The sequence below is a fragment of the Myxocyprinus asiaticus genome, chromosome 7 (genome assembly GCF_019703515.2).
Source record: "Myxocyprinus asiaticus isolate MX2 ecotype Aquarium Trade chromosome 7, UBuf_Myxa_2, whole genome shotgun sequence".
NCBI classification, from domain to species: Eukaryota; Metazoa; Chordata; class Actinopteri; order Cypriniformes; family Catostomidae; genus Myxocyprinus; species Myxocyprinus asiaticus.
In genome coordinates, this window is record NC_059350.1 from 3,317,376 (window position 1) to 3,339,901 (window position 22,526).

Genomic DNA, 22,526 nt, shown 5'->3' on the forward strand with positions numbered 1-22,526 from the left:
CCCACCCTCATGGACACACAAAGGGCGTGGGGTCTGTCCGTCAGGCGGAGCGGCCAATCGCGTCCCTCTCCCCCACGATCAGGGCAGTGCAATACACAGATGGATGAGTTCCCCCCTCCTAAAGATTCAACCTAGAGAAAGAGAGAAAAGACAAGAAAAAGTGACACATTTTGACATCATTATGGTCGCAGAAATGACACACTTCAGCTTTAAGATCCTATTCATGTCCATACATTTTCACTAACCTGACAGCGTGTGCTGTGTGTGAAGCAGAGGGGGCGGGGCTACACGCCATAGCATGCAGAGAGGCGTTCCTTCAGTATGGGAGGAAACTGCTCCGAGAACTGCTGCCAGTTCTCCTCGCCAACCTGGTCCTTAAAACCATGCAGGATCTACACAAAGACACAACATGAACTTTTAAACATTTCACCCGTGTAACCATCGTAACCATGCAGCTCCATGAATGTGTTTGTCTAACCTTGTAGAACATGTCCCTCAGGTCATCTTTAGGGTTGACCCAGGAGGCCACCGCATCACAGAAGAAGATGAAATCCTGGAGAGGGAGAGACAGATGCAACAAAAGTATTTACAAATGAACATCTAAGATCAGTGCATCACTGTGATAGCAAGACATCAGAATTCACCTGGACCACACCCCCAGGATTGACACCAATCATCACGCAGATGCCTCTGAAGGCGGAGTCCTTTTCTTCGTTATCTCTGATGTTCCGTAACGATGTGCACCTGCAAAAAGACGATCAAAAATATGATTACTATAATATTTAAGCAACATACCCTTGTGTACGCACACATTGGTGTTATTCTTATCAATTGAAACTAGAAAATGGTTTGAAAATCAGCAGAAAGTTTCATGGTGACTCACCAAGGTCTGATGAATTGTTGCAACATGGGAGCCACTTCCTGTGGACAGACGTAACCCAGGCGACCAATCGTTATGGCTATAAATAGAAGGGGGAGGAGTTAGACAACAATCCTAAAAATATACAGTATATTAATATAGAAAATATTATATATATTAAGGCCTTTATGTTTGAATAAAGCTATAAATTAATGGTAATGATCAGCTTTATGTTTGAGTGTGAAGTGAGAGGTGGTACCGGTGTTCTCCAACAGGGTTTTGGGAGTATTGGGTCTGTTAATGATCTCCACCAAATGAGGAAGAACCAGAGCCACATAAGGCTGCATCTCCACACCTACAACACAACATACAGTCAGATCAATTTAATCTGGAGTGAGCTCACGTTACCACCAACATGAAATAAGCAGGGCTGCCCCCTAAACATTAGTCGATGAGAAGAGTCTTGGTCAACCAAGTTTTGATTTGTCGGTTTTGATCCCCGAGATCATCGTCTGTCAACACAACCCTAATGTGCATTTCTCTCTATAAATGAACAAAATGTTCAGACAGTCTCCTTGCTGGTTTTTCCGACACATTCAGAATCATTCCCGCTTTTGCCGGCGTCGCTGCGGCTCGCTTCGTGCGTGCGCTTGTAAAATGTATATTTTAAAGGCTCATTATTTCGGTTTAGTATTTCTCTGTAATGTAGAACAGTGTTAGCAATATTACTTATGACATTGTTTCTCTGCCCTGGAACTCAAACCATTTTCTAATGCCCCCCAATATATATATATATTAAAGAAATTAATATCATAAACGTGCGACAACTAGTCGAATAATGGCTTAAACTAACAACTTCTAGTTGACTAGGATCATCTTTGGTCAGGGGCAGCCCTAGAAATAAGCACTGATGTTGTTAAAAATGTATCTTACTAGGGCTGAGTATTGACACAGATGTCCCGGTTCGATTCCGATTCATAACCTCTCGATTAGATTCCAAATCGATATCGATTCAAATGGGTATATTTCTGTTATAATGTTCATTTTGCTTAAATATGAAAGACATTCTCTCTCAGCTAATGCTGTTAATTACAAAGGGACCATCTAACCTTCTAAGAAACCCTTTAAGGTCCAATTCTAAAATATTAATTTTACAAATTATATTTTCATTTGTTTTTCCATCATATTGGTCACATATTAGCTTTTGAAAAAATGTCAAATTCAGTGTATTCCATCAATAATATTATATTGCATATTTCTTTGTTAATGTTTAGTTTTACTTGCATAATTTGTACTATTTCCAAGTATTTACACAGATAGGTAGAACATGTGCTAAATCGGTACTGTCTCTTTAAGACTACTGGCATCAGCCACTGAGCACATACAAGCACACGCACGTTATTTTTAGAGCACACGTGCTATGCGTCATTATAATTAAATGTTTTTTTTTTTTTTTTTTTTTACATCAACAACTGACTGTAAAGAACAGAAAGGGTATTAAAAGAGACATTATTCAATGATAAATGGATTGCGTTGATCTCATCTTTAGACGCATTACACAGATCGAATCAAACCAAAGTCGTTCAGTCGTAACTTCTCAACTTTAAAACCCTGGGGGCTTTTATTTTGACAGAACACTCCAAATGGTGACCTTAAAATGTCTATGTGTGGGCTAGTTCACAGTAGTTTCAAATCTGATAAATGAATCCTCCAGTTCTGATATCAATGCATGTTATAAGCGAACTGAACTACAGAGCATCTACATCTAGGATGTAGTTCGTGTGGAGTGCTCAAATATTGTCTCTCTGAGAGCTAAAAACAGCAGCGCGTCATAAGCCAGTGCATGCTGTGTGTGTGTGTGTGTGGACACAACAGAGCATTTACAGAAGCATGCTGCGCATGCAGACTATTTGTTTATTAAATGCAGTCTTTTAAGATTCACAAAGCTATTATATGTCTTCAAGAGACTTTAAGTAAAATGTACGAGTCACATAGACTGCTTTAATGGTGCTTTTATGGTTCTTTAATGTCATTTTTGGAGCTTGACAGTAATGACCATGACTAACACACAGTATCGGATTTGGATCGGGCTCATCAGGCTGATACCCAATCTGGAAAAAAACATCACTATTGGATCAGTGCATCCCTAATCAATATTTTTACCCAGTCCTATATCTAATAAAATTTACAATCTATGTCATTTCATCAGGAAGATTATCCAACACTAATATTAATGAATGGGCAAAGAAATGAATCAGTCATGTATCAGTGTATGTAATGAGCGAGATAAAGCTCACCCATCTGCATGCAGATCTCTCCGATGGCCCATGTGGCGTTATTACAAACAGAGATGAACTCAGGGTTCAGATTTGTCCCCAGGATTGGCATGAACTCAGCTAAACACACACAAAACACACAGTTACTACATTTGACTCCATATACATACAGAAGGGCATATCAGAGCTCATGCATGTTAAATACGCTTGTGTCATCTTACCGATACAGGGTTTGACGTGTGGAAAACAGGCCTTGGTCAGATCGCCTAGCAGAGCAAATGAGCTCTGTCGCACCTCTGGCATGGTGTCCTATAAACAATAGAGTGAGTGAATTTAAATGCCAGGGGTGAAGGGTTCTTCGATTCTTGGTTATTATACCTGCTAATTCGGTTTCTGTAGGTGGGTCAGATATATCTATAGATCTATTCTATAGATTCTTTGTATAAAAATCTATACAAAGAATTTGGCAATGAGCCACTTGCTAAAGATCTGAACCACTATGCCGTTGCTGAAAAGCGAACCGTGACTCCTTGAATCAAAATCAAATCAAATTGTGAGGTCTTTAAGGATTCCCACCTTTATGAAGGTGTTTTTAAAGATTTCCTGTTTCAGTGGCATGACCAAAAATTAGTGCTTATAACTCTACAAAAAAAGAAAATAGAGAACTTTTCAAATTTTTTTAATGATACAGATTATGATAAATTACGAGACATTCGGTCTAAGAAACTGCTGAAAAACAAATCACAAAAAAAACTTCTTATTTTCCTTTTTTGACATTATATAGGGTGTAAATAAGTCGGCTCCAAAAAACTACTTTTGTTTTGTTCACAATCATGTCACCTGTAACTGACTAAAATTGTGTCGATACGACAAAGCAATCAAAAGTCATAGCATTACAAAAATAATTTATCCCAGTGTCCAAAAACTTCTCCAAACAAATAAAACATAATAATTGTACATAATAACTAATTACACATGCAAATACAACAACGTCTAAAGGTATGCTCTCTCTCCAACATGCAAGCATGAGTAACGAGATCTCATTCAGTTCCATTCTGTGCCATTTGAGTCATCATTGAGTCTGTGTCATGTACCTGGCGCCATCTGCTGGTGACCATATGTAATTAGAGTGAACGATCCTCTCTGCCCATATTTGGATGACTTCCACCTCTGGTTGGAGTGATCTAAATCCTAATACGATTGGTTTAGTGTTCCATGACGCTGGACAACGTACTACATCATTTCCAAAGTCATCTGATCCAGGAAAGCTAACATGTTTTTAGCCAGATAGCACATTATGTGCTGTGTGCACATTGTGCTTCATGTGGATTATCGAATGATCTATGCATCCGATTACGCTGTGTGTGGGCTTGTTGTAAAGGGAACCCCCTCCTCTAAGTAATGGTATGTGATATTTTATGTTCTACTTATATTTCGTGAAGTTATACGTAAAAACGCTGCATATCAGCAACACCTGTTTACATGCAACATGTCAAAGAAATATACTTGGCTATTACTTGCTATAATTTTGTCTGCAAGTAAGACAAATAGGGTGGTTGTATTCTACTCTTTGAGAGCTTTTCAACAACATGACCCCTGGCTATTTGATTAGTTTGATGTTTTACCAATTACAATAATATGTACAGTACAAAATTAATAAATATTAAAATGGAACAATTTGCAAATTTCTAACCTTGTTCAGCTTTGGTCATAATGCCTACATGTATTGTAAAGTATGATACTAAGCTTTAAAACGATACCTATTTTGTGTTGGTTAAAACTGCAGTTATTAATATTTTGATAAAAAAAAAAAAAATTCTATACAGGCCAATCAAAGCTTAAAGGGTTACACTCTTACAAACAAATTTTCACATCAGTCATCTTGCTTATTTTACAGTGGAATACAACAAATTAAATCTTTACAGCAAAATAAAATAAACAAAATCAGTATGGTGTAAAAGAGATGTGTATGTAGCCTGTGAGACCAAGCACATTTTTAAACACACAGACACAATGTACCTGCATACACTGGAACAGAAGTGTCATGATGTTGCTACGGGCAACCAGCTGGTCCACATGCCCACCGAGACCCTCAGCCAATCCGCTGAGCAGATCCAAAGCGACGATCATAAAGTCTTTATCAGGAGCCTCGTACTGATCTGGCTGCTGACTGTACATCTACACACAGAGAGGCAGGTGAATGATTGTGTAGGCCACTGATATAAATGGACACTTACGAGTGACTGTGTTCTTACCATGGCTTGTGCGAGTGTTTTCTGCACCAGAGTAACACAGCGCTGATAGACAGGCTCACAGTACGGAAGGAAACCGCTCTGTAACGCTGTAGCCACAGATGACAAACACTACACACAAACAAACAGAATGAATGAGGGTCACTTATCCATGATTCATTAACACTGCTGTAAATGTCTGTCGTGTCTCACCTCCAGCAGGGGAAACAGGTCTTTATCTTCATCCTTCAGTTCATTCCATTTCTGGATCAGAGGCGGCATCAGTTTCTGGATGTATTCCTGTACACAACAAAAGATCAGGCCACCAAGATCTAGCAGCAGTCCGACATATTGGCCTGGCTGGTTCCTTCTAAACTAGAGAAATCCCCAAAACCCACTTTACATTAGGGATCCCAAAACCTAATGTTTATAAATGTCGTGGCTCTTTAAAATTGAAAATAAATCAACCATCAAATGAATCACTGGACGTTACCGGTTGGTTTAGATGATGTCCCACTGAATCTGCCAGGGTGCCGATGGCATCGTAGAGGATGAGCAGATTCTTGTGCTGATATTTCCCAAACGCAAACACCAGTGTGTCCAATATAAAGCTCAGATATGGAACCAGCTCTGTACAAGCCTCCTCCTCCAGAGTGGCAAACGCACTGAGAAAGATAACACTTTATCACTCTAAAATTATTTAGCTTTAAATATCAATACAGTGGCAAGAAAAAGTATGTGAACCCTTTGGAATTAGCTGGTTTTCTGCATTAATTGGGGATAAAATGTGATCTCAACTTCATCAGTCCCAAATATAGACAAACACAATGTGCTAAAGCTAACAACACACAAACAATTATAGTCTTTAATGAACACATCCCATTAAACATTCACAGTGCTGTGGAAAAAGTAAGTGAACCCTTGAATTTAATAACGGGTCAATCCTCCTTTGGCAGCAATAAACAAGTGAGCGTTTCCTGTAGCTGCGGATTAGACCTGCACAACGTTCAGAAGGAATTTTGGACCGTTCTTCCTTACAGAACTGCTTCAGCTCAGCCATATTCTTAGGATGTCTGGTGTGAACGGCTCTCTTGAGGTCTTTCCACAGCATCTCTATTGGGATAATGTCTGGGGTCTGACTGGGACACTCCAAAAGGTGGATTTTCTTTTTTTTTTTAAGCCATTCTGAAGTGGATTTACTTCGATGTGTTGGGTTATTGTCCTGCTGCATCACCCAACTTCAGCTGGTGCACAACAACCCTGACTTATCCTGTAGGATATCTTCATAAACTTGATAATTTTTACCTCGATGATGGCAAGCGGTCCAGGCCCTGAAGCAGCAAAGCAGCCCCAAATCATGATGCTCCCTCCACCGTACTTCACCGTTGGGATGATGTTTTCATGTTGGTATGTGATGCCCTTTTTACACCATATGTAGTGCTGCGTGTTCTTCCCAAACAATTCAACCTTAGATTCATCAGTCCACAAAATATTTTACCAGTAGCATTGTGGAATGTCAAGTTAGTCTTTGGCAAACTTCAGGAGCGCAGCAATGTTTTTGTTGGAAATCAGCGGCTTCCTTCGTGGTGTCCTGCCATGGACACCATACCTGTTTAATGTTTTCTGTATAGTAGACTCATGAACAGAGATGTTAACCAGTTCCAGTGATTCCTTCAAGTCTTTATCTGTCACTCTAGGGTTCTTTTTTACCTCATTGAGCATTCTGCAGTGTGCCCTTTGAGTCATCTTGGCTGGACGGCCACTTCTAGGGAGAGTACCTATAGTACTAAATCATCTCCATTTATAGACAGTCTGTCTAACTGTGGACAGATGAATATCTAATCTCTTCGAGATAACTTTGTAACCCTTTCCAGCTTTATGCAAAGCAACAATTCTTGATCGTAGATCTTCTGAGATCTCTTTTTTGCGAGGCATTGTCCACGTCAGCAGATGCGCCTAGTGAAAAGCAAACTCAATGTTTGAGTGCTTTTTATAAGTCAAAGTAGCTCTAACCCACACCTCCAATCTCGTTTCATTAATTGGATGCTAGGTTTGCCTAGGGGTTCACATACTCTTTCCTACTTAACTTGTGAATGTTTGAATGTTGCATTCAAATACACTACCGGCAAAGGGTGACTACTTTGAAGATGCTAAAATATAACACAGTTTTGATTTATTTTGGATTTTGTTTAGTCACAACATAATTCCCATAGTTCCATTTATGTTATTCCATAGTTTTGATGACTTTACTATTATTCTAAAATGTGAAAAACAATTATAATAAAGAATGAGTAAGTGTTTCAAAACTTTTGACCAGTAGTGTATGTTCACGAACAATACAATAATTTGTTTGTTATTAGTTAACAGGTTGTGTTTGTCCATTATTGCAACTTAAATGAAAATCAAACCAGATTTAAGACAAATTTATACATAATTGCAGGTAATTCCAAAAGGTTCACATACTTTTTCTTGCCACTGTATATCAAATATTACACACACCTGCAGGCAGCCTCCTGGACCCTCTTGTTGCCATCCAGGATGCGTTTGAGCAGTTCTGTCATGAGTGGTTTGAGGTGCGCATCTGGGGGTTGGCTCACTACCCAGTGTGCATAACGGCTGAGTGTCCAGCAAGCGATAGAGCGAACCAGAGCCTTCTTATCACACAGACACTGGATGAGGTGTGGGATCAGTTCGGGCAGATAGGGAACCATACCCTGCATACAGCCTGACAGAGGGACAATGTGTTCAAATTTTTAGTATAATACAAAAATAAGTATATTGTAATCAACCTTATAGGTATGTCCTTATTTAGATCTCTAGGTAAATGTGTGTATGAGGTACAAACCCTCTGCAATGGCTCCCAACACCAGTATTCCAGACTCTTTAATGACCCAATCAGGGTGGAACAGCAGACCCTTCAGTAGAGGCAGCAGGTGCGGCAACAGGTCGTCTCGAAATACGTTAGCCAGAACGTCCAGTGCCGCTGCAGAACATTTACCTATAAACGCATGAAAAAAAGCAGTTAATTTACACCATCTGTCTGACAAAAAGACAAAAAACAATAATGTATGATAGAAACAGTAGAAACAATAAAAAGCACTTTCCATTATGGATCCCTGAGTTCTGATTGGCAAGTTTACTCACGTAGGTTCCAGTCAGACAGTGTGTCATCGTCATCATCCTCATCTTCATCAATGTCCTCTCCCTCCTCCCCCTCTCCTCCCTCGTGCTGCAGAGTAACAGTACGAGACTTGTGGAAGCGAGGCTTGATATCCTGCTCGCTGTCTGGAACTGTGTCATCCTCCTCCACATCACCCTGGAGAGAGAGAGAGAGAGAGAGAGAGAGAGAGAGAGTGTTGTTCAGCTAATTATGTCCGATTCATAAATTAATTGCTGGTTCTTTTTAATGAAACAGACAAAGAGATTCAATAATCTTTACCAAACACGTATTCTGAATTAGTCAGACAACTCACTCACTCACTGAATCAGTTATTGCAACTACCAAGTTAACTCAATTGCTGCATCAGTTTTGGAAATTACTGAATTAACTGGCTCAACGAATCAGTTATAGCGATTACCGAATCAACTCACTCACTGAACTCACTCACTGAAACTGTTATTTTTATTACCAAATTAACTAACTCACTGAATCTGTTATAACAAATTCCAAATTATTTGCTCACTGAAACAGTAATAGTGATTATCGAATCAGCTCGCTCCCTGGATCAGTTCTGGCGAATACTGAATCAGCTCGCTCCCTGGATCAGTTCTGGCGAATACTGAATCAGCTCGCTCCCTGGATCAGTTCTGGCGAATACTGAATCAGCTCGCTCCCTGGATCAGTTCTGGCGAATACTGAATCAGCTCGCTCCCTGGATCAGTTCTGGCGAATACTGAATCAGCTCGCTCCCTGGATCAGTTCTGGCGAATACTGAATCAGCTCGCTCCCTGGATCAGTTCTGGCGAATACTGAATCAGCTCGCTCCCTGAATCAGTTCTGGCGAATACTGAATCAGCTCGCTCCCTGGATCAGTTCTGGCGAATACTGAATCAGCTCGCTCCCTGGATCAGTTCTGGCGAATACTGAATCAGCTCGCTCACTGGATCAGTTCTGGCGAATACTGAATCAGCTCGCTCACTGGATCAGTTCTGGCGAATACTGAATCAGCTCGCTCACTGGATCAGTTCTGGCGAATACTGAATCAGCTCGCTCACTGGATCAGTTCTGGCGAATACTGAATCAGCTCGCTCACTGGATCAGTTCTGGCGAATACTGAATCAGCTCGCTCACTGGATCAGTTCTGGCGAATACTGAATCAGCTCGCTCACTGGATCAGTTCTGGCGAATACTGAATCAGCTCGCTCACTGGATCAGTTCTGGCGAATACTGAATCAGCTCGCTCACTGGATCAGTTCTGGCGAATACTGAATCAGCTCGCTCCCTGGATCAGTTCTGGCGAATACTGAATCAGCTCGCTCCCTGGATCAGTTCTGGCGAATACTGAATCAGCTCGCTCCCTGGATCAGTTCTGGCGAATACTGAATCAGCTCGCTCCCTGGATCAGTTCTGGCGAATACTGAATCAGCTCGCTCCCTGGATCAGTTCTGGCGAATACTGAATCAGCTCGCTCCCTGGATCAGTTCTGGCGAATACTGAATCAGCTCGCTCACTGGATCAGTTCTGGCGAATACTGAATCAGCTCGCTCACTGGATCAGTTCTGGCGAATACTGAATCAGCTCGCTCCCTGGATCAGTTCTGGCGAATACTGAATCAGCTCGCTCCCTGGATCAGTTCTGGCGAATACTGAATCAGCTCGCTCCCTGGATCAGTTCTGGCGAATACTGAATCAGCTCGCTCCCTGGATCAGTTCTGGCGAATACTGAATCAGCTCGCTCCCTGGATCAGTTCTGGCGAATACTGAATCAGCTCGCTCCCTGGATCAGTTCTGGCGAATACTGAATCAGCTCGCTCCCTGGATCAGTTCTGGCGAATACTGAATCAGCTCGCTCCCTGGATCAGTTCTGGCGAATACTGAATCAGCTCGCTCACTGGATCAGTTCTGGCGAATACTGAATCAGCTCGCTCACTGGATCAGTTCTGGCGAATACTGAATCAGCTCGCTCACTGGATCAGTTCTGGCGAATACTGAATCAGCTCGCTCACTGGATCAGTTCTGGTGAATACTGAATCAGCTCGCTCACTGGATCAGTTCTGGTGAATACTGAATCAGCTCGCTCACTGGATCAGTTATAGTGATTACCAAATTAACTCTCTCACGGAATCAGCTATAGCAATTATCAAGTTAGCTCACTCACTGAATCAGTTTTAGCCAAAGAGTGTTCTTAAAGGAAAAATGTATCTAACCTTCAGTAAGATGATGTCAATCTCAGAATACTTCATTCCATTCACCAGGATGGGGATGAGTCTGTGAAGAAACACATTTAACAAAGACTACGTTACTCCATATTAATCCACATGCCATTCAGACCATCAGAATTTTAGTCACTCTCTCAAACACTACAGAAAATTAGTACTCACTGAACCAGGTGTCCTGACAGAGCCTCTTTACAGATGGGCTGCTCCGCTAGAGTCAGCCAGAACTCACACGCCTCCAGAGCCACATTCTCATCTGCATCCTGTGTGCGCTGCAGCATATACTGCACAGAGAGACAAATGAGATATAAACCACCTATCAGAAACCTTCAGAGGGAATGCAAGGATCCTTTTAACTCGAATCTCAGAGGGACTGACAGGTGTGATGTGTGTACCTGTATGATGCTGTGCATGTGTGGTATGAGACGGTCGATTCGCACTTCCAGCAGCATGACCAGAGCTCTGCACACATTCTTCCTCACCTCACAATCTTCATCACCCGCCAGAGCAAACAGAGACTGAGAAAAACACACAGGACCATGAAACAAACTGTATCAGCAGAATTAATAATGCAGGAAATCAAAAGCAAAGTAGCAATTAGTTGAACTTATCAATATTAACAAGAGTTTGATATCATGCTTTTACTGATACACACACAATAATAATTGTTAAGTTCTAATGTCCTGTTCTTGTTTAATGGAGGTAAACTCACCTCAATGAATGTGTCGATGTTGTCCATGAGAGCCTGAGCTCTGCCGATGATAAACTGATTTACACACGCTATAGCATGAGACCTACAGAGAGAGAAGTTACTTTTAAGTTTAACTTTTTTTTATAGAAAGAAAATGTTAAGGGGGGCCTGGGTAACTCAGCGTGTACTGACGCTGACTATCACCCCTGGAGTCGTGAGTTCGAATCCAGTGCGTGCTGAGTGACTCTGGCCAGGTCTCCTAAGCAACCAAATTGTCCCGGTTGCTAGGGAGGGTAGAGTCACATGGGGTAACCTCCTCGTGGTCACGATTAGTGGTTCTCGCTTTCAATGGGGCATGTGGTAAGTTGTGCGTGGATCGCGGAGAGTAGCATGAGCCTCCACATGCTGTGAGTCTCCGCGGTGTCATGCACAACGAGTCACATGATAAGATGCACGGATTGACGGTCTCAGAAGCGGAGGCAACTGAAACTTGTCCTCCGCCACCACGAGGATCTACTAAGTAGTGGGAATTGGGCATTCAAAATTGGGGAGAAAAAGGGATAAAAAAAAAAAAAAGAAAATGATGTTAAACAAAAACAACTGTTTATATATTATGTTGCTAAAAATAACTTTTCACGGCCTAGAAAGGGAAATGTAAAAACTCTCTGATATTTTATGGTTTTCCATGACCGTGGGACCCAAAATACAAAAAACACAATATTCAGAGCGAGAATTGTTTGAGTGTACCTGATCTTGGGGCTGCAGTGTTTGAAGAACTGCAGGAATTTAGGGATCATGATGTTGAGGGGTCGATTCAGAGCATCACTGTCCAACAACTCGGATGAGTCCTCACAGATCTTTTGCAGCGCACCAAAAGAGCCCTATACAGACAGTTCATCAGAGCAAATCAGGACCAAACAAAATCAGAGAGGTGTGGAATACTAACATACTGCCAACTGCAAAAGTAAATAATTTTACGAATAACGGTCTCATTTAAAAGTAGTTTGTGAATCAGTATGCATTGATAAAAGTTGTTACAGCCGTTACTACGTTCCATAGTTACATCAGCAAGGGCATCCATTCATCTCAAAATTGCATCCTGTAATTTTCCATTTTTATCCAATTTTGTGTAAAAATATACATTGATATTTTAAGCGTTGTGCATGTTACCTCGCAGGTGTTGTAATCTTCTGAATTAAGCAGGTTGCAGAGTTGAGGCAGAAGCTCTGGCCATGTCTGCAGTTCTCCTTTAGAGGCGATAGTAGTGATGAGAATACCTGCAGACCAACACGCAATCAGTCAACACTTACACAGCTCTGTATGACTGTCACCATATACAACAAAACACATTCTTCTAACAAATATCAATTAACTAATGTACAAATCTAAAATCACAATGGCACACGGTTGCTGACTGTCAGACAAATATACACCATTTCATCCTCATTTTACAACACACATTTAGTAAATACATCATAACAGTGATGTTTAGAATGGGATTCTGTGATCTCTAAGAACCCATCCCACGTTTACCCACTCAACCTGGGTTGAGACTGACCTATGGTGGCACGGATGAGAGGGGAAGGGTCTCCGATGTTGTTGAGACACTCTCTCTTGATGAAGTCAGCCACAGCAGGAGGAAAGTTCTGATAGTGGGCCTTCACATTGTTCTTGAGAATCAGGCCGCTCAGAGAACGAGTCGGCTCATCTGAGGACAGACAGAGAGATGTTTTCCATCAGGTCTTTGACGCTCAGGAGAATCTACGGGTTTTTAGAGTGATGTATGATGGGAAAACACAGACCTTCAGATTTGAGGCTAGTGAGGACGAAGATGAGATAGTTGTTGAAGTCAGGATACTGATTCAGCTGCTCCAGTTTCTAAAGAAAGCATTTAGGAAACAATATAAGAAAAACTAATCACAGAAACAGAAAACAGCTCTGATCTGGGGCCAGTGAGCTTTCCATCCATTATAAACATCAGGATAAAAAAAAAAAAAAAAAAAAAAAAGAAAAACTGACTACTTATTTGCATTCGTTCGAGAAGGGTTTGCCATTACATTGTGTGTTTACAATATTTTCAAAATTGAAAAATGTTGATAGAGGAATTTAAATTCATTTGTGAAAAATGCTCAGAAATCCCTGCATGGCATTTTACAACATGTTTAGTGGAAAAACATATGTAGGTAAATGTATTAGCACGTATTACTACATATTGTTATATTGCTGCATTTAAGGCTACGTCCACATTAATCCAGATACATTTAAAAAGGGCATTTTAGTTTTCGAAACGCTCCATCCACACTGACGTTTTCAATGTTTTCCAAAAGTTGCTCATCCACACTTAAATTTCTGAAATGCTTACTGCTGATGATGGAAAAAAAACGTAAGCAGCGTGGCCCTGCATCATTTCCATGTACGTCCGAAACTCAATTCCTTGAGTCCTTGTGTTCCGCCTCTAGACTGCAATTTCCGAGTAAATTTACCATCGCCTTTGAAGCAATGCAATGTGAATGTTGTAAAAAGTTACATTTATCTTTAACAACGCAATCAAAATGGATAGCAGGCACAACAACGCCGCCACAACATGGGCCGCCATCTTGATTGTTTTGGGTTTAATGGATCACATGACTGCATCACGAAAAAAAAAAAAAAACATCTTTCTCGAATATCTCCATTTTCCCTATTGACACTACAACACGAAGATAGCATTTTCAAATGTACAGTGTATTCAGACCCCTTCATTTTTTTTCACATTTTATGTTGCAGCCTTTTGATAAAGTGCTTTACATTTTTATTTTTATTTTTTCACATCAATCTACACTCCATACCAAATAATAACAAAGCAAAAACCAGATTTTTGGTATCTTTGCAAATTTATTAAAAAGAAAAAATTGAAATCACACTGACATAAGTATTCAGACCCTTAACTCTTAGTTGAAGCACCTTTGGCAGCGATTACAGCCTCAAGTCTTCTCTGCAGATCCTCTCAAGCTCTGTCAGGTTGGATGGGGACCGTCGGTGGACAGCCATTTTCAGGTCTCTCCAGAGATGTTCGATTGGGTTCAAGTCTGGGCTCTGGCTGGGCCACTCAAGGACATTCATAGAGCAGTTTTCAATCAAATCTCTGCCTATCTCTCACAGAAGAAGCTGCTGGATGACAATCAGTCAGGCTTCAAAAGTGGACTCCACCGAGACTGCCCTGCTCTCTGTCACTGAGTCGCTGACACAGGTGAAAGCAAAATCCAGATCATCTGTCCTGATTCTGTTGGACCTTCCTGTAGCCTTTGACACGGTCAACCATCAGATCTTACTCTCCACACTCTCTTCACTGGGCATCACAGGAACTGTGCTTGACTGGTTCAATTCCTATCTCTCAGGTAGGTCCTTCAAGGTAGCCTGGAGAGGTGAGGTGTCCAAGCCACATCAGCTACTTACTGGGGTACCTCAGGGTTCAGTGCTTGGGCCACTTCTCTTCTCTATATACACAACATCACTGGAACCCATGATTCACCATTGGGATGGTATTGCGCAGGTGATGAGCGGTGCCTGGTTTCCTCCAGACATGATGCTTGGAATTGAGGCCAAACAGTTGAATTTTCATTTCATCAGACCAGAGAATCTTGCTTCTCAAAGTCTGAGAGTCCTTTAGGTGCTTTTTTGTGTGAGTCTTGCACTGAGGAGGGGCATCCGTCTGGCCACTCTGCCATAAAGCCCAGATCGGTGGAGTGTTGCAGAGATGGTTGTCCTTCTGCAAGTTTCTCCCATCTCCACATATGATCTCTGGAGCTCAACCAGAATGACCATCGGGTTCTTGGTCACCTCTCTTACCAAGGCCTTTCTCCCACGGTTGCTCAGTTTGGCCGGGCGGCCAGCTCTATGAAGAGTCCAGGTTGTTCCAAACTTCTTCCATTTAAGAATTATGGAGGCCACTGTGCTCTTGGGAAACTTGCAAATATCGATACAATATCACGAGGAAAAATATCACGATATTTTAACATATCAATATTTTTCCCCACCTATAATATCAGTGACAGAAGGCCAAAACGAAGCTAAAATAATATGTTTTCAAGCGTTATATTCACAGTGCTCTAGATTAGTGATATGATACGGTGGCCAACTAATCGTCCAACAACGGACTAGTTGTTAGTGGGGTCGACTACTCGGATCTGAAACGCATCTGATCGGGGTCCCGTGACCATAACAGAGTCTAATTATACAATATTACCCTCAACACAGACTAGTCATTCAAATAACTGAACGACTAGTCGATATTGAAAATTGGCAGTTCTGGTAAGATACCTTAATTTCTCCACTCAGTTACGTAATAATTATATTTATTATTTCATTGGGTTTATTATAATCAGACACTTCTATAAACAATTTATAATGTATAATTACAATTAAATCAACAAATTATTTAAAATACATTTTTTAAATGATAAAGTAATTTTACATTTAAACTGATAAAGTTTAAAAGATACGTTAATCACCTTTTATCACATATGCATTCAACGTTCTGTAATGGCCACATCTAGAAAACAAACACTCCAACCTCTGTAATAAACACGGAGATCTTTCGAATCAGTACATTAAATATCAGACGTCGGGTGATAATAATTGTAACTCAAACGTCGTTTAGAAAACTAATCCCTTTCGAATAGGGCTATAGTCTCACGACAACTCGCAATAATTCATACGAGATTGCGAAACCATAAGATATCGCACATCTTGGCTATTACGAAAAGGTATGACTTTTATTCCCTTTGAGAGCAGCCAATCAAACAAAAGTTCACATTTATACAAGCATAACATTTTAGCTAGCCTCTTGTTCAACACTTTATTAGGTTAATAAAGTAAAAACGTTCCTTGATTCCCTTATTTTTTTTCTATGGGAATAAAAGTCATACATTTTTGTACGAGCACGATAACTTATGATTTTGCCATCTTGTTCCATCAAGTAACCTGAGACAGGGTTGGACTAGTATCATGTTGACGATATTTCATTGTTTGTCCTGTTGGAACGCTCAATTTCACGTGGCATTCTGTGATAACCTGGATTAAAGACATCCACACACATTAAGATCTGATTCTAGTGATACAAGCATACCTCTTGAACTGCTCGTTGTGTGGCCGTATCTGGTGACTGCGAGTCCTTCAGTAGCTGCAGCACCTGCTGTAAGCCCTGCTCATCTGGCTGCCACTCCATTCTCTGCAACACACACACACAAATAGACAAACACACACACACAACACAACAGATAGGAACGGATGAATGAGTGCGCTACACAAATACTCTATCACAGGGGTCGGCAACCTATGGCACGCGTGCCAACATTGGCACGCAGAGGGGTAATCACTGGCATGCCAGCAATGGCGAGAGAGTAGTAGACTATTTTATTTATATAAATTCTGCACCTACATTCCAGTCTGCATCTTGATGTAATCCTTCCTCATGATCACACAGCGTGTTTTCATGAGCTGAATGGGAGGCTAAAAAGTTAAAATGTGACGAGACTGCAGTATACTCAACAGACTAGTGCAGCGCGTGCAAGCCATTCACACATCACGAGCCGGCAGCGCTTCACTTTCAGTTAATCGCACGAGTAAACGCGCCTGCTTTGCTTCGATCAGGCTGCACGGATGACAGCCTACATTCAGTGTTTCATTTGTTTCTTTTTGTTTTTAGAACAACACGTGATTTAATAAGGATGTTGGGAGGTGCGATTCACTGAAAAGGGCTAAATAGTGGATCGGCTTGCAAGTGCGAGTCTCGTCACACTTTAATAGTGTTTAGTCTCCCATTCATCTGATGAAAACACACTGCGTGATCATGAGGATTACATCAAGATGCAGACTGGAATGCAGGTGCAGAATTTATATAAATAATACAGTCTGCTCCTCTCTTGCTGTTACTTGCATGCTAGTGATTACAATGACATTATATAACAAATATTTAAGTTCCACACAATTACGTGATCAGTAATCAAATAAGCAAATTTGTGACATTAACTGTGTTAACTCATTTTGTACAAAAAGACAGGTTTTCTTTCATTAAAGCACTTAAGATGCTCTGTGAAAATTTACATGCAGGATCGTGATTATATCAATCATTGGGTTTTGCAAAAAAATTTCACTCAAACTGTTATGCTGATATAATTTGTAATGAAAAAAAAAAAAATAGAAAAATGCAAAATAGAAACATTTTCACAAGTGGACTTGGCACAGCCATTGACCAGGAAAATAAAAAAATGGCACTCATGTTAAAAAGGTTGCCGACCTCTACTATACCAGAAACAAGCAGCAAGACACAACACACACAAACACTCGAAGATCAAAGAACAGTGTATGTACCAACATAGTATGTGTTGTGAGGACGTGTATAAGTGCGTGAGTGTGTGTATATGTAAGGATGTGTATAGGCGTGTGTGTATATGTAAGGACGTGTACGGTGTGTGTATATATGTAAGGACGTGTACGGTGTGTGTGAATATGTAAGGACGTGTACGGTGTGTGTGTATATGTAAGGATGTGTATAGGTGTGTGTGTGTGTATATGTTTATGTAAGGATGTGTATAGGTGTGTGTGTATGTATATGTAAGGATGTGTATAGGTGTGTGTGTGTGTGTATGTATATGTAAGGATGTGTATAGGTGTGTGTGTGTGTATATGTTTATGTAAGGATGTGTATAGGTGTGTGTGTGTGTATGTATATGTAAGGATGTGTATAGGTGTGTGTGTGTGTGTATGTATATGTAAGGATGTGTATAGGTGTGTGTGTGTGTGTATGTATATGTAAGGATGTGTATAGGTGTGTGTGTGTGTGTGTATGTATATGTAAGGATGTGTATAGGTGTGTGTGTGTGTATGTATATGTAAGGATGTGTATAGGTGTGTGTGTATATATGTAAGGATGTGTATAGGTGTGTGAGTGTGTAAGGATGTGTATAGGTGTGTGAGTGTGTAAGGATGTGTATAGGTGCGTGAGTGTGTATGTGTATATGTAAGGATGTGTATAGGTGCACGAGTGTGTATGTGTATATGTAAGGATGTGTATAGGTGTGTGTGTGTGTGTGTGTATGTATATGTAAGGATGTGTATAGGTGTGTGTGTATATATGTAAGGATGTGTATAGGTGCGTGAGTGTGTAAGGATGTGTATAGGTGCGTGAGTGTGTAAGGATGTGTATAGGTGCGTGAGTGTGTATGTGTATATGTAAGGATGTGTATAGGTGCATGAGTGTGTATGTGTATATGTAAGGACGTGTATAGGTGCGTGAGTGTAAGGACATGTATAGGTGCGCGTGTGTATATGTAAGGACGTGTATAGGTGCGCGTGTGTATATGTAAGGATGTGTATAGGTGCGTGTGTGTGTGTATATAAGGATGTGTATAGGTGCGTGTGTATACGTAAGGATGTGTATAGGTGCGTGTGTATACGTAAGGATGTGTATAGGTGCGTGTGTATACGTAAGGATGTGTATAGGTGCGTGTGTATACGTAAGGATGTGTATAGGTGCGTGTGTATACGTAAGGATGTGTATAGGTGCGTGACAGTGTGTATATGCAAGGATGTGTATAGGTGAGTGACTGTGTGTGTGTGTATATGTAAGGATGTGTATAGGTGTGTGTGTATATGTAAGGATGTGTATAGGGGTGGGTGGGTGTGTGTGTGTGTGTGTATATGTAAGGATGTATATAGGGGTGTGGGTGTATATATGTAAGGATGTGTATAGGGTGTGTGTATATGTAAGGATGTGTATAGGGGTGTGTGTATATGTAAGGATGTGTATAGGGGTGTGTGTGTATATGTAAGGATGTGTATAGGTGCGCGTGTGTATATGTAAAGACGTGTGTAGGTGCGTGTGTGTGTGTGTATATAAGGATGTGTGTAGGCACGTGAGTGTGTGTATATGTAAGGATGTGTATAGATGCGTGTGTATATGTAAGGATGTGTATATGTAAGGATGTGTATAGGTGCGTGTGTATATGTAAGGATGTGGATAGGTGCGTGACAGTGTGTATATGCAAGGATGTGTATAGGTGCGTGACAGTGTGTATATGCAAGGATGTGTATAGGTGTGTGACTGTGTGTGTGTAAGGATGTGTATAGGCGCGTGACAGTGTGTATATGCAAGGATGTGTATAGGTGCGTGACAGTGTGTATATGCAAGGATGTGTATAGGTGCGTGACAGTGTGTATATGCAAGGATGTGTATAGGTGCGTGACTGTGTGTGTGTAAGGATGTGTATAGGTGTGTGTGTATATGTAAGGATGTGTATAGGTGCGTGACAGTGTGTATATGTAAGGATGTGTATAGGTGCGTGACAGTGTGTATATGCAAGGATGTGTATAGGTGCGTGACAGTGTGTATATGCAAGGATGTGTATAGGTGCGTGACAGTGTGTATATGCAAGGATGTGTATGTGCGTGACAGTGTGTATATGCAAGGATGTGTATAGGTGCGTGACAGTGTGTATATGCAAGGATGTGTATAGGTGCGTGACTGTGTGTGTAAGGATGTGTATAGGTGTGTGTGTATTTGTAAGGATGTGTATAGGGGTGGGTGTGTGTGTAAGGATGTGTATATGGGTGGGTGGGTGTGTGTGTGTGTGTGTGTGTATATATATGTAAGGATGTATATAGGGGTGGGTGGGGGTGTGTATATGTAAGGATGTATATAGGGTGTGTGTATATGTAAGGATGTGTATAGGGGTGGGTGGGGGTGTGTATATGTAAGGATGTATATAGGGTGTATGTATATGTAAGGATGTGTATGGGGGGTGTGTGTGTATATGTAAGGATGTGTATAGGGGTGTGTGTGTATATGTAAGGATGTGTATAGGGGTGTGTGTGTGTGTGTATGTAAGGATGTGTATAGGAGTGTGTGTATATGTAAGGATGTGTATAGGAGTGTGTGTATATGTAAGGATGTGTATAGGAGTGTGTGTATATGTAAGGATGTGTATAGGAGTGTGTGTATATGTAAGGATGTGTATAGGAGTGTGTGTATATGTATATATATATATATATATATGCAAGGATGTGTACAGGAGTGTGTGTGTATATATATACATATATATATATGTATATATATATATACATATATATATATGCAAGGATGTGTATAGGAGTGTGTGTATATGTAAGGATGTGTATAGGTGTGTGTATGTAGGCCGTGTGTGTTTACGCGGCCCGGTTTAACCCAATTCCCAAATCTCACACCGGACATGTTAACCGACCAAACATGACAAATACTGCATTTAACCCATCATATGTGTGTGTGTTGTTTTTGTTGTTGTTGTCTATAACGACGCTGTATAAACACGCACACAGATGGTGATGTAGCCGTTAGCCGCTGTGCTAACCCGCCAAACGCTCTCACCGTCAATCCGCGCGATCACTCTCCTCGGACGCTCTCTCTGCCGTCAGAACGCGGGAACGGGTCGCTCGCCGTCGGGTTGTGCGGGATTTCTGCGGGTTTAGATCGCGGGGTGTGCTGTTATTTTTCGTCTCTCGCCGGCGACGCCTGATGCATGGCGGACGCGTTAATCGCGGGCTGAGAATCTGCACGGCTTCCGTAGCGAGGCGGTGACGTCATACGCCATTAGCATAACATATATGGAGCACGCTTCTGAGACTAATCACCGTTAGATTTTTATTAGAGTAAAACTACTAAATATATTGATTTATAATGATTAATTATGATATATATTTGGTGAATGCGGGTTTGTGTGGAATTTAAATGAACTTTGATAGCTGTAATTCATGATATAAACATTAGTTGGAAACTAATGCCAACTTAAATAGTGTGTTATTATATGTGGTCATTAGCCTCCCTCAACATGCTTATAATGTTGGCATCAGATGTTAAAACAGTGCCATGTTACTTAACCTTATTCATAAATTTATATATAATAATATTTACATGGGAATCCATGGTACCTCAAAAAATAGCAAAACAGTATTGTGCTACACTGCACTACATTGCATATTTAAAGTGATATTTCACCCAAAAGTGAAAATTCTCTCATCGTTCACTCACCCTCATGCCATCCCAGATTCATGACTTTCTTTCTTCTGCTGAACACAAATGAAGATTTTCAGAAGAATAGCTCAGTTCTGTAGGTCCATACAATGCATGTGAATGGTGATCAGACCTTTGAAGCTCCATAAAGCACATAAAAGCAGCACAAAAGTAATCCATACGACTCCAGTGGTTTAATCCATGTCTTCAGAAGTGATATGATAAGTGTGGGTGAGAAACAGATCAATATTTAAGTTCTTTTTTTTTACTATAAATGTCCACTTTCATCTTCTTTTGTTTTTGGCGATTCACATTCTTCTTGCATATCGCCACCTACTGGGCAGGGATGAGAATTTATAGTAAAAAAGGACTTCGAAATTGATCTGTTTCTCACCCCCACCCATCATATCGCTTTAGAAGACATGGATTAAACCACTGGAGTCGTATGGATTACTTTTATGCTGCCTTTATGTGCTTTATGGAGCTTCAAATGTCTGATCACCATTCACTTGCATTGTATGGACCTCCAGAGCTGAAATATTCTTCTTAAAATCTTAATTTGTGTTCAGCAGCAGACTGAAAGTAATTCAGCAAGTGGCGTCCATTTATCTGATTCATATGTCACTCTGAAATAAAACGTTGAAGTTGCAACGTTGCAAAAGTGTCTTGCATTGTGAGATACTGTATTCTGTGTTGTGTCCTTTTGTGTACTGCACATTTTGGTAAATGTAGTAGGTAATCGGTAATTCTTGCGTACTGAAAATGTGCATACTATGCACAGTATACATATTACAAAGCTTGGAAATAGTAAGAGTAGTATATTAGTATGCTATTCCAAACAATTCCATGATACTACCATGGTACTAGTTCTGAAAAAACATTGTCATACCATGGTATTTTTTTAAAATATTATTTAACTTATAGGTAAAATGTGTTTGAGTTTTTAGGTGAAGTGTAATACGGGTTAAGACAACTGATAAATAATGTCTGAAAGTTCAAAAGAGTTCAAAATGGCATATTTACTTTTAAAGTTTGCATTCTACCACCTTTACATTAAAATCATCATAGAA

At 40.6% G+C, this 22,526-nt stretch overlaps 1 protein-coding gene across 1 annotated transcript; it reads right to left on the minus strand.

Annotated features, from left to right (window-relative positions):
* LOC127443603 (transportin-2) lies at positions 1-20,998 on the minus strand. Its single transcript, XM_051702278.1, has 25 exons — positions 20,815-20,998; positions 16,540-16,641; positions 13,235-13,310; positions 12,991-13,140; positions 12,603-12,709; positions 12,180-12,313; positions 11,454-11,535; positions 11,137-11,259; positions 10,907-11,025; positions 10,733-10,793; positions 8,511-8,682; positions 8,212-8,364; positions 7,866-8,091; positions 5,860-6,031; positions 5,580-5,666; positions 5,391-5,498; positions 5,155-5,313; positions 3,357-3,444; positions 3,157-3,255; positions 1,119-1,214; positions 884-959; positions 645-744; positions 479-553; positions 246-392; positions 1-131 (listed from the first exon to the last, which is right to left on the minus strand). The coding sequence occupies exons 2-24, from the start codon at positions 16,636-16,638 to the stop codon at positions 285-287; spliced, it is 2,670 nt and encodes an 889-aa protein (XP_051558238.1). The 5' UTR covers positions 16,639-16,641; positions 20,815-20,998; the 3' UTR covers positions 1-131; positions 246-284.
* Positions 20,999-22,526: the final 1,528 nt, after the last annotated feature.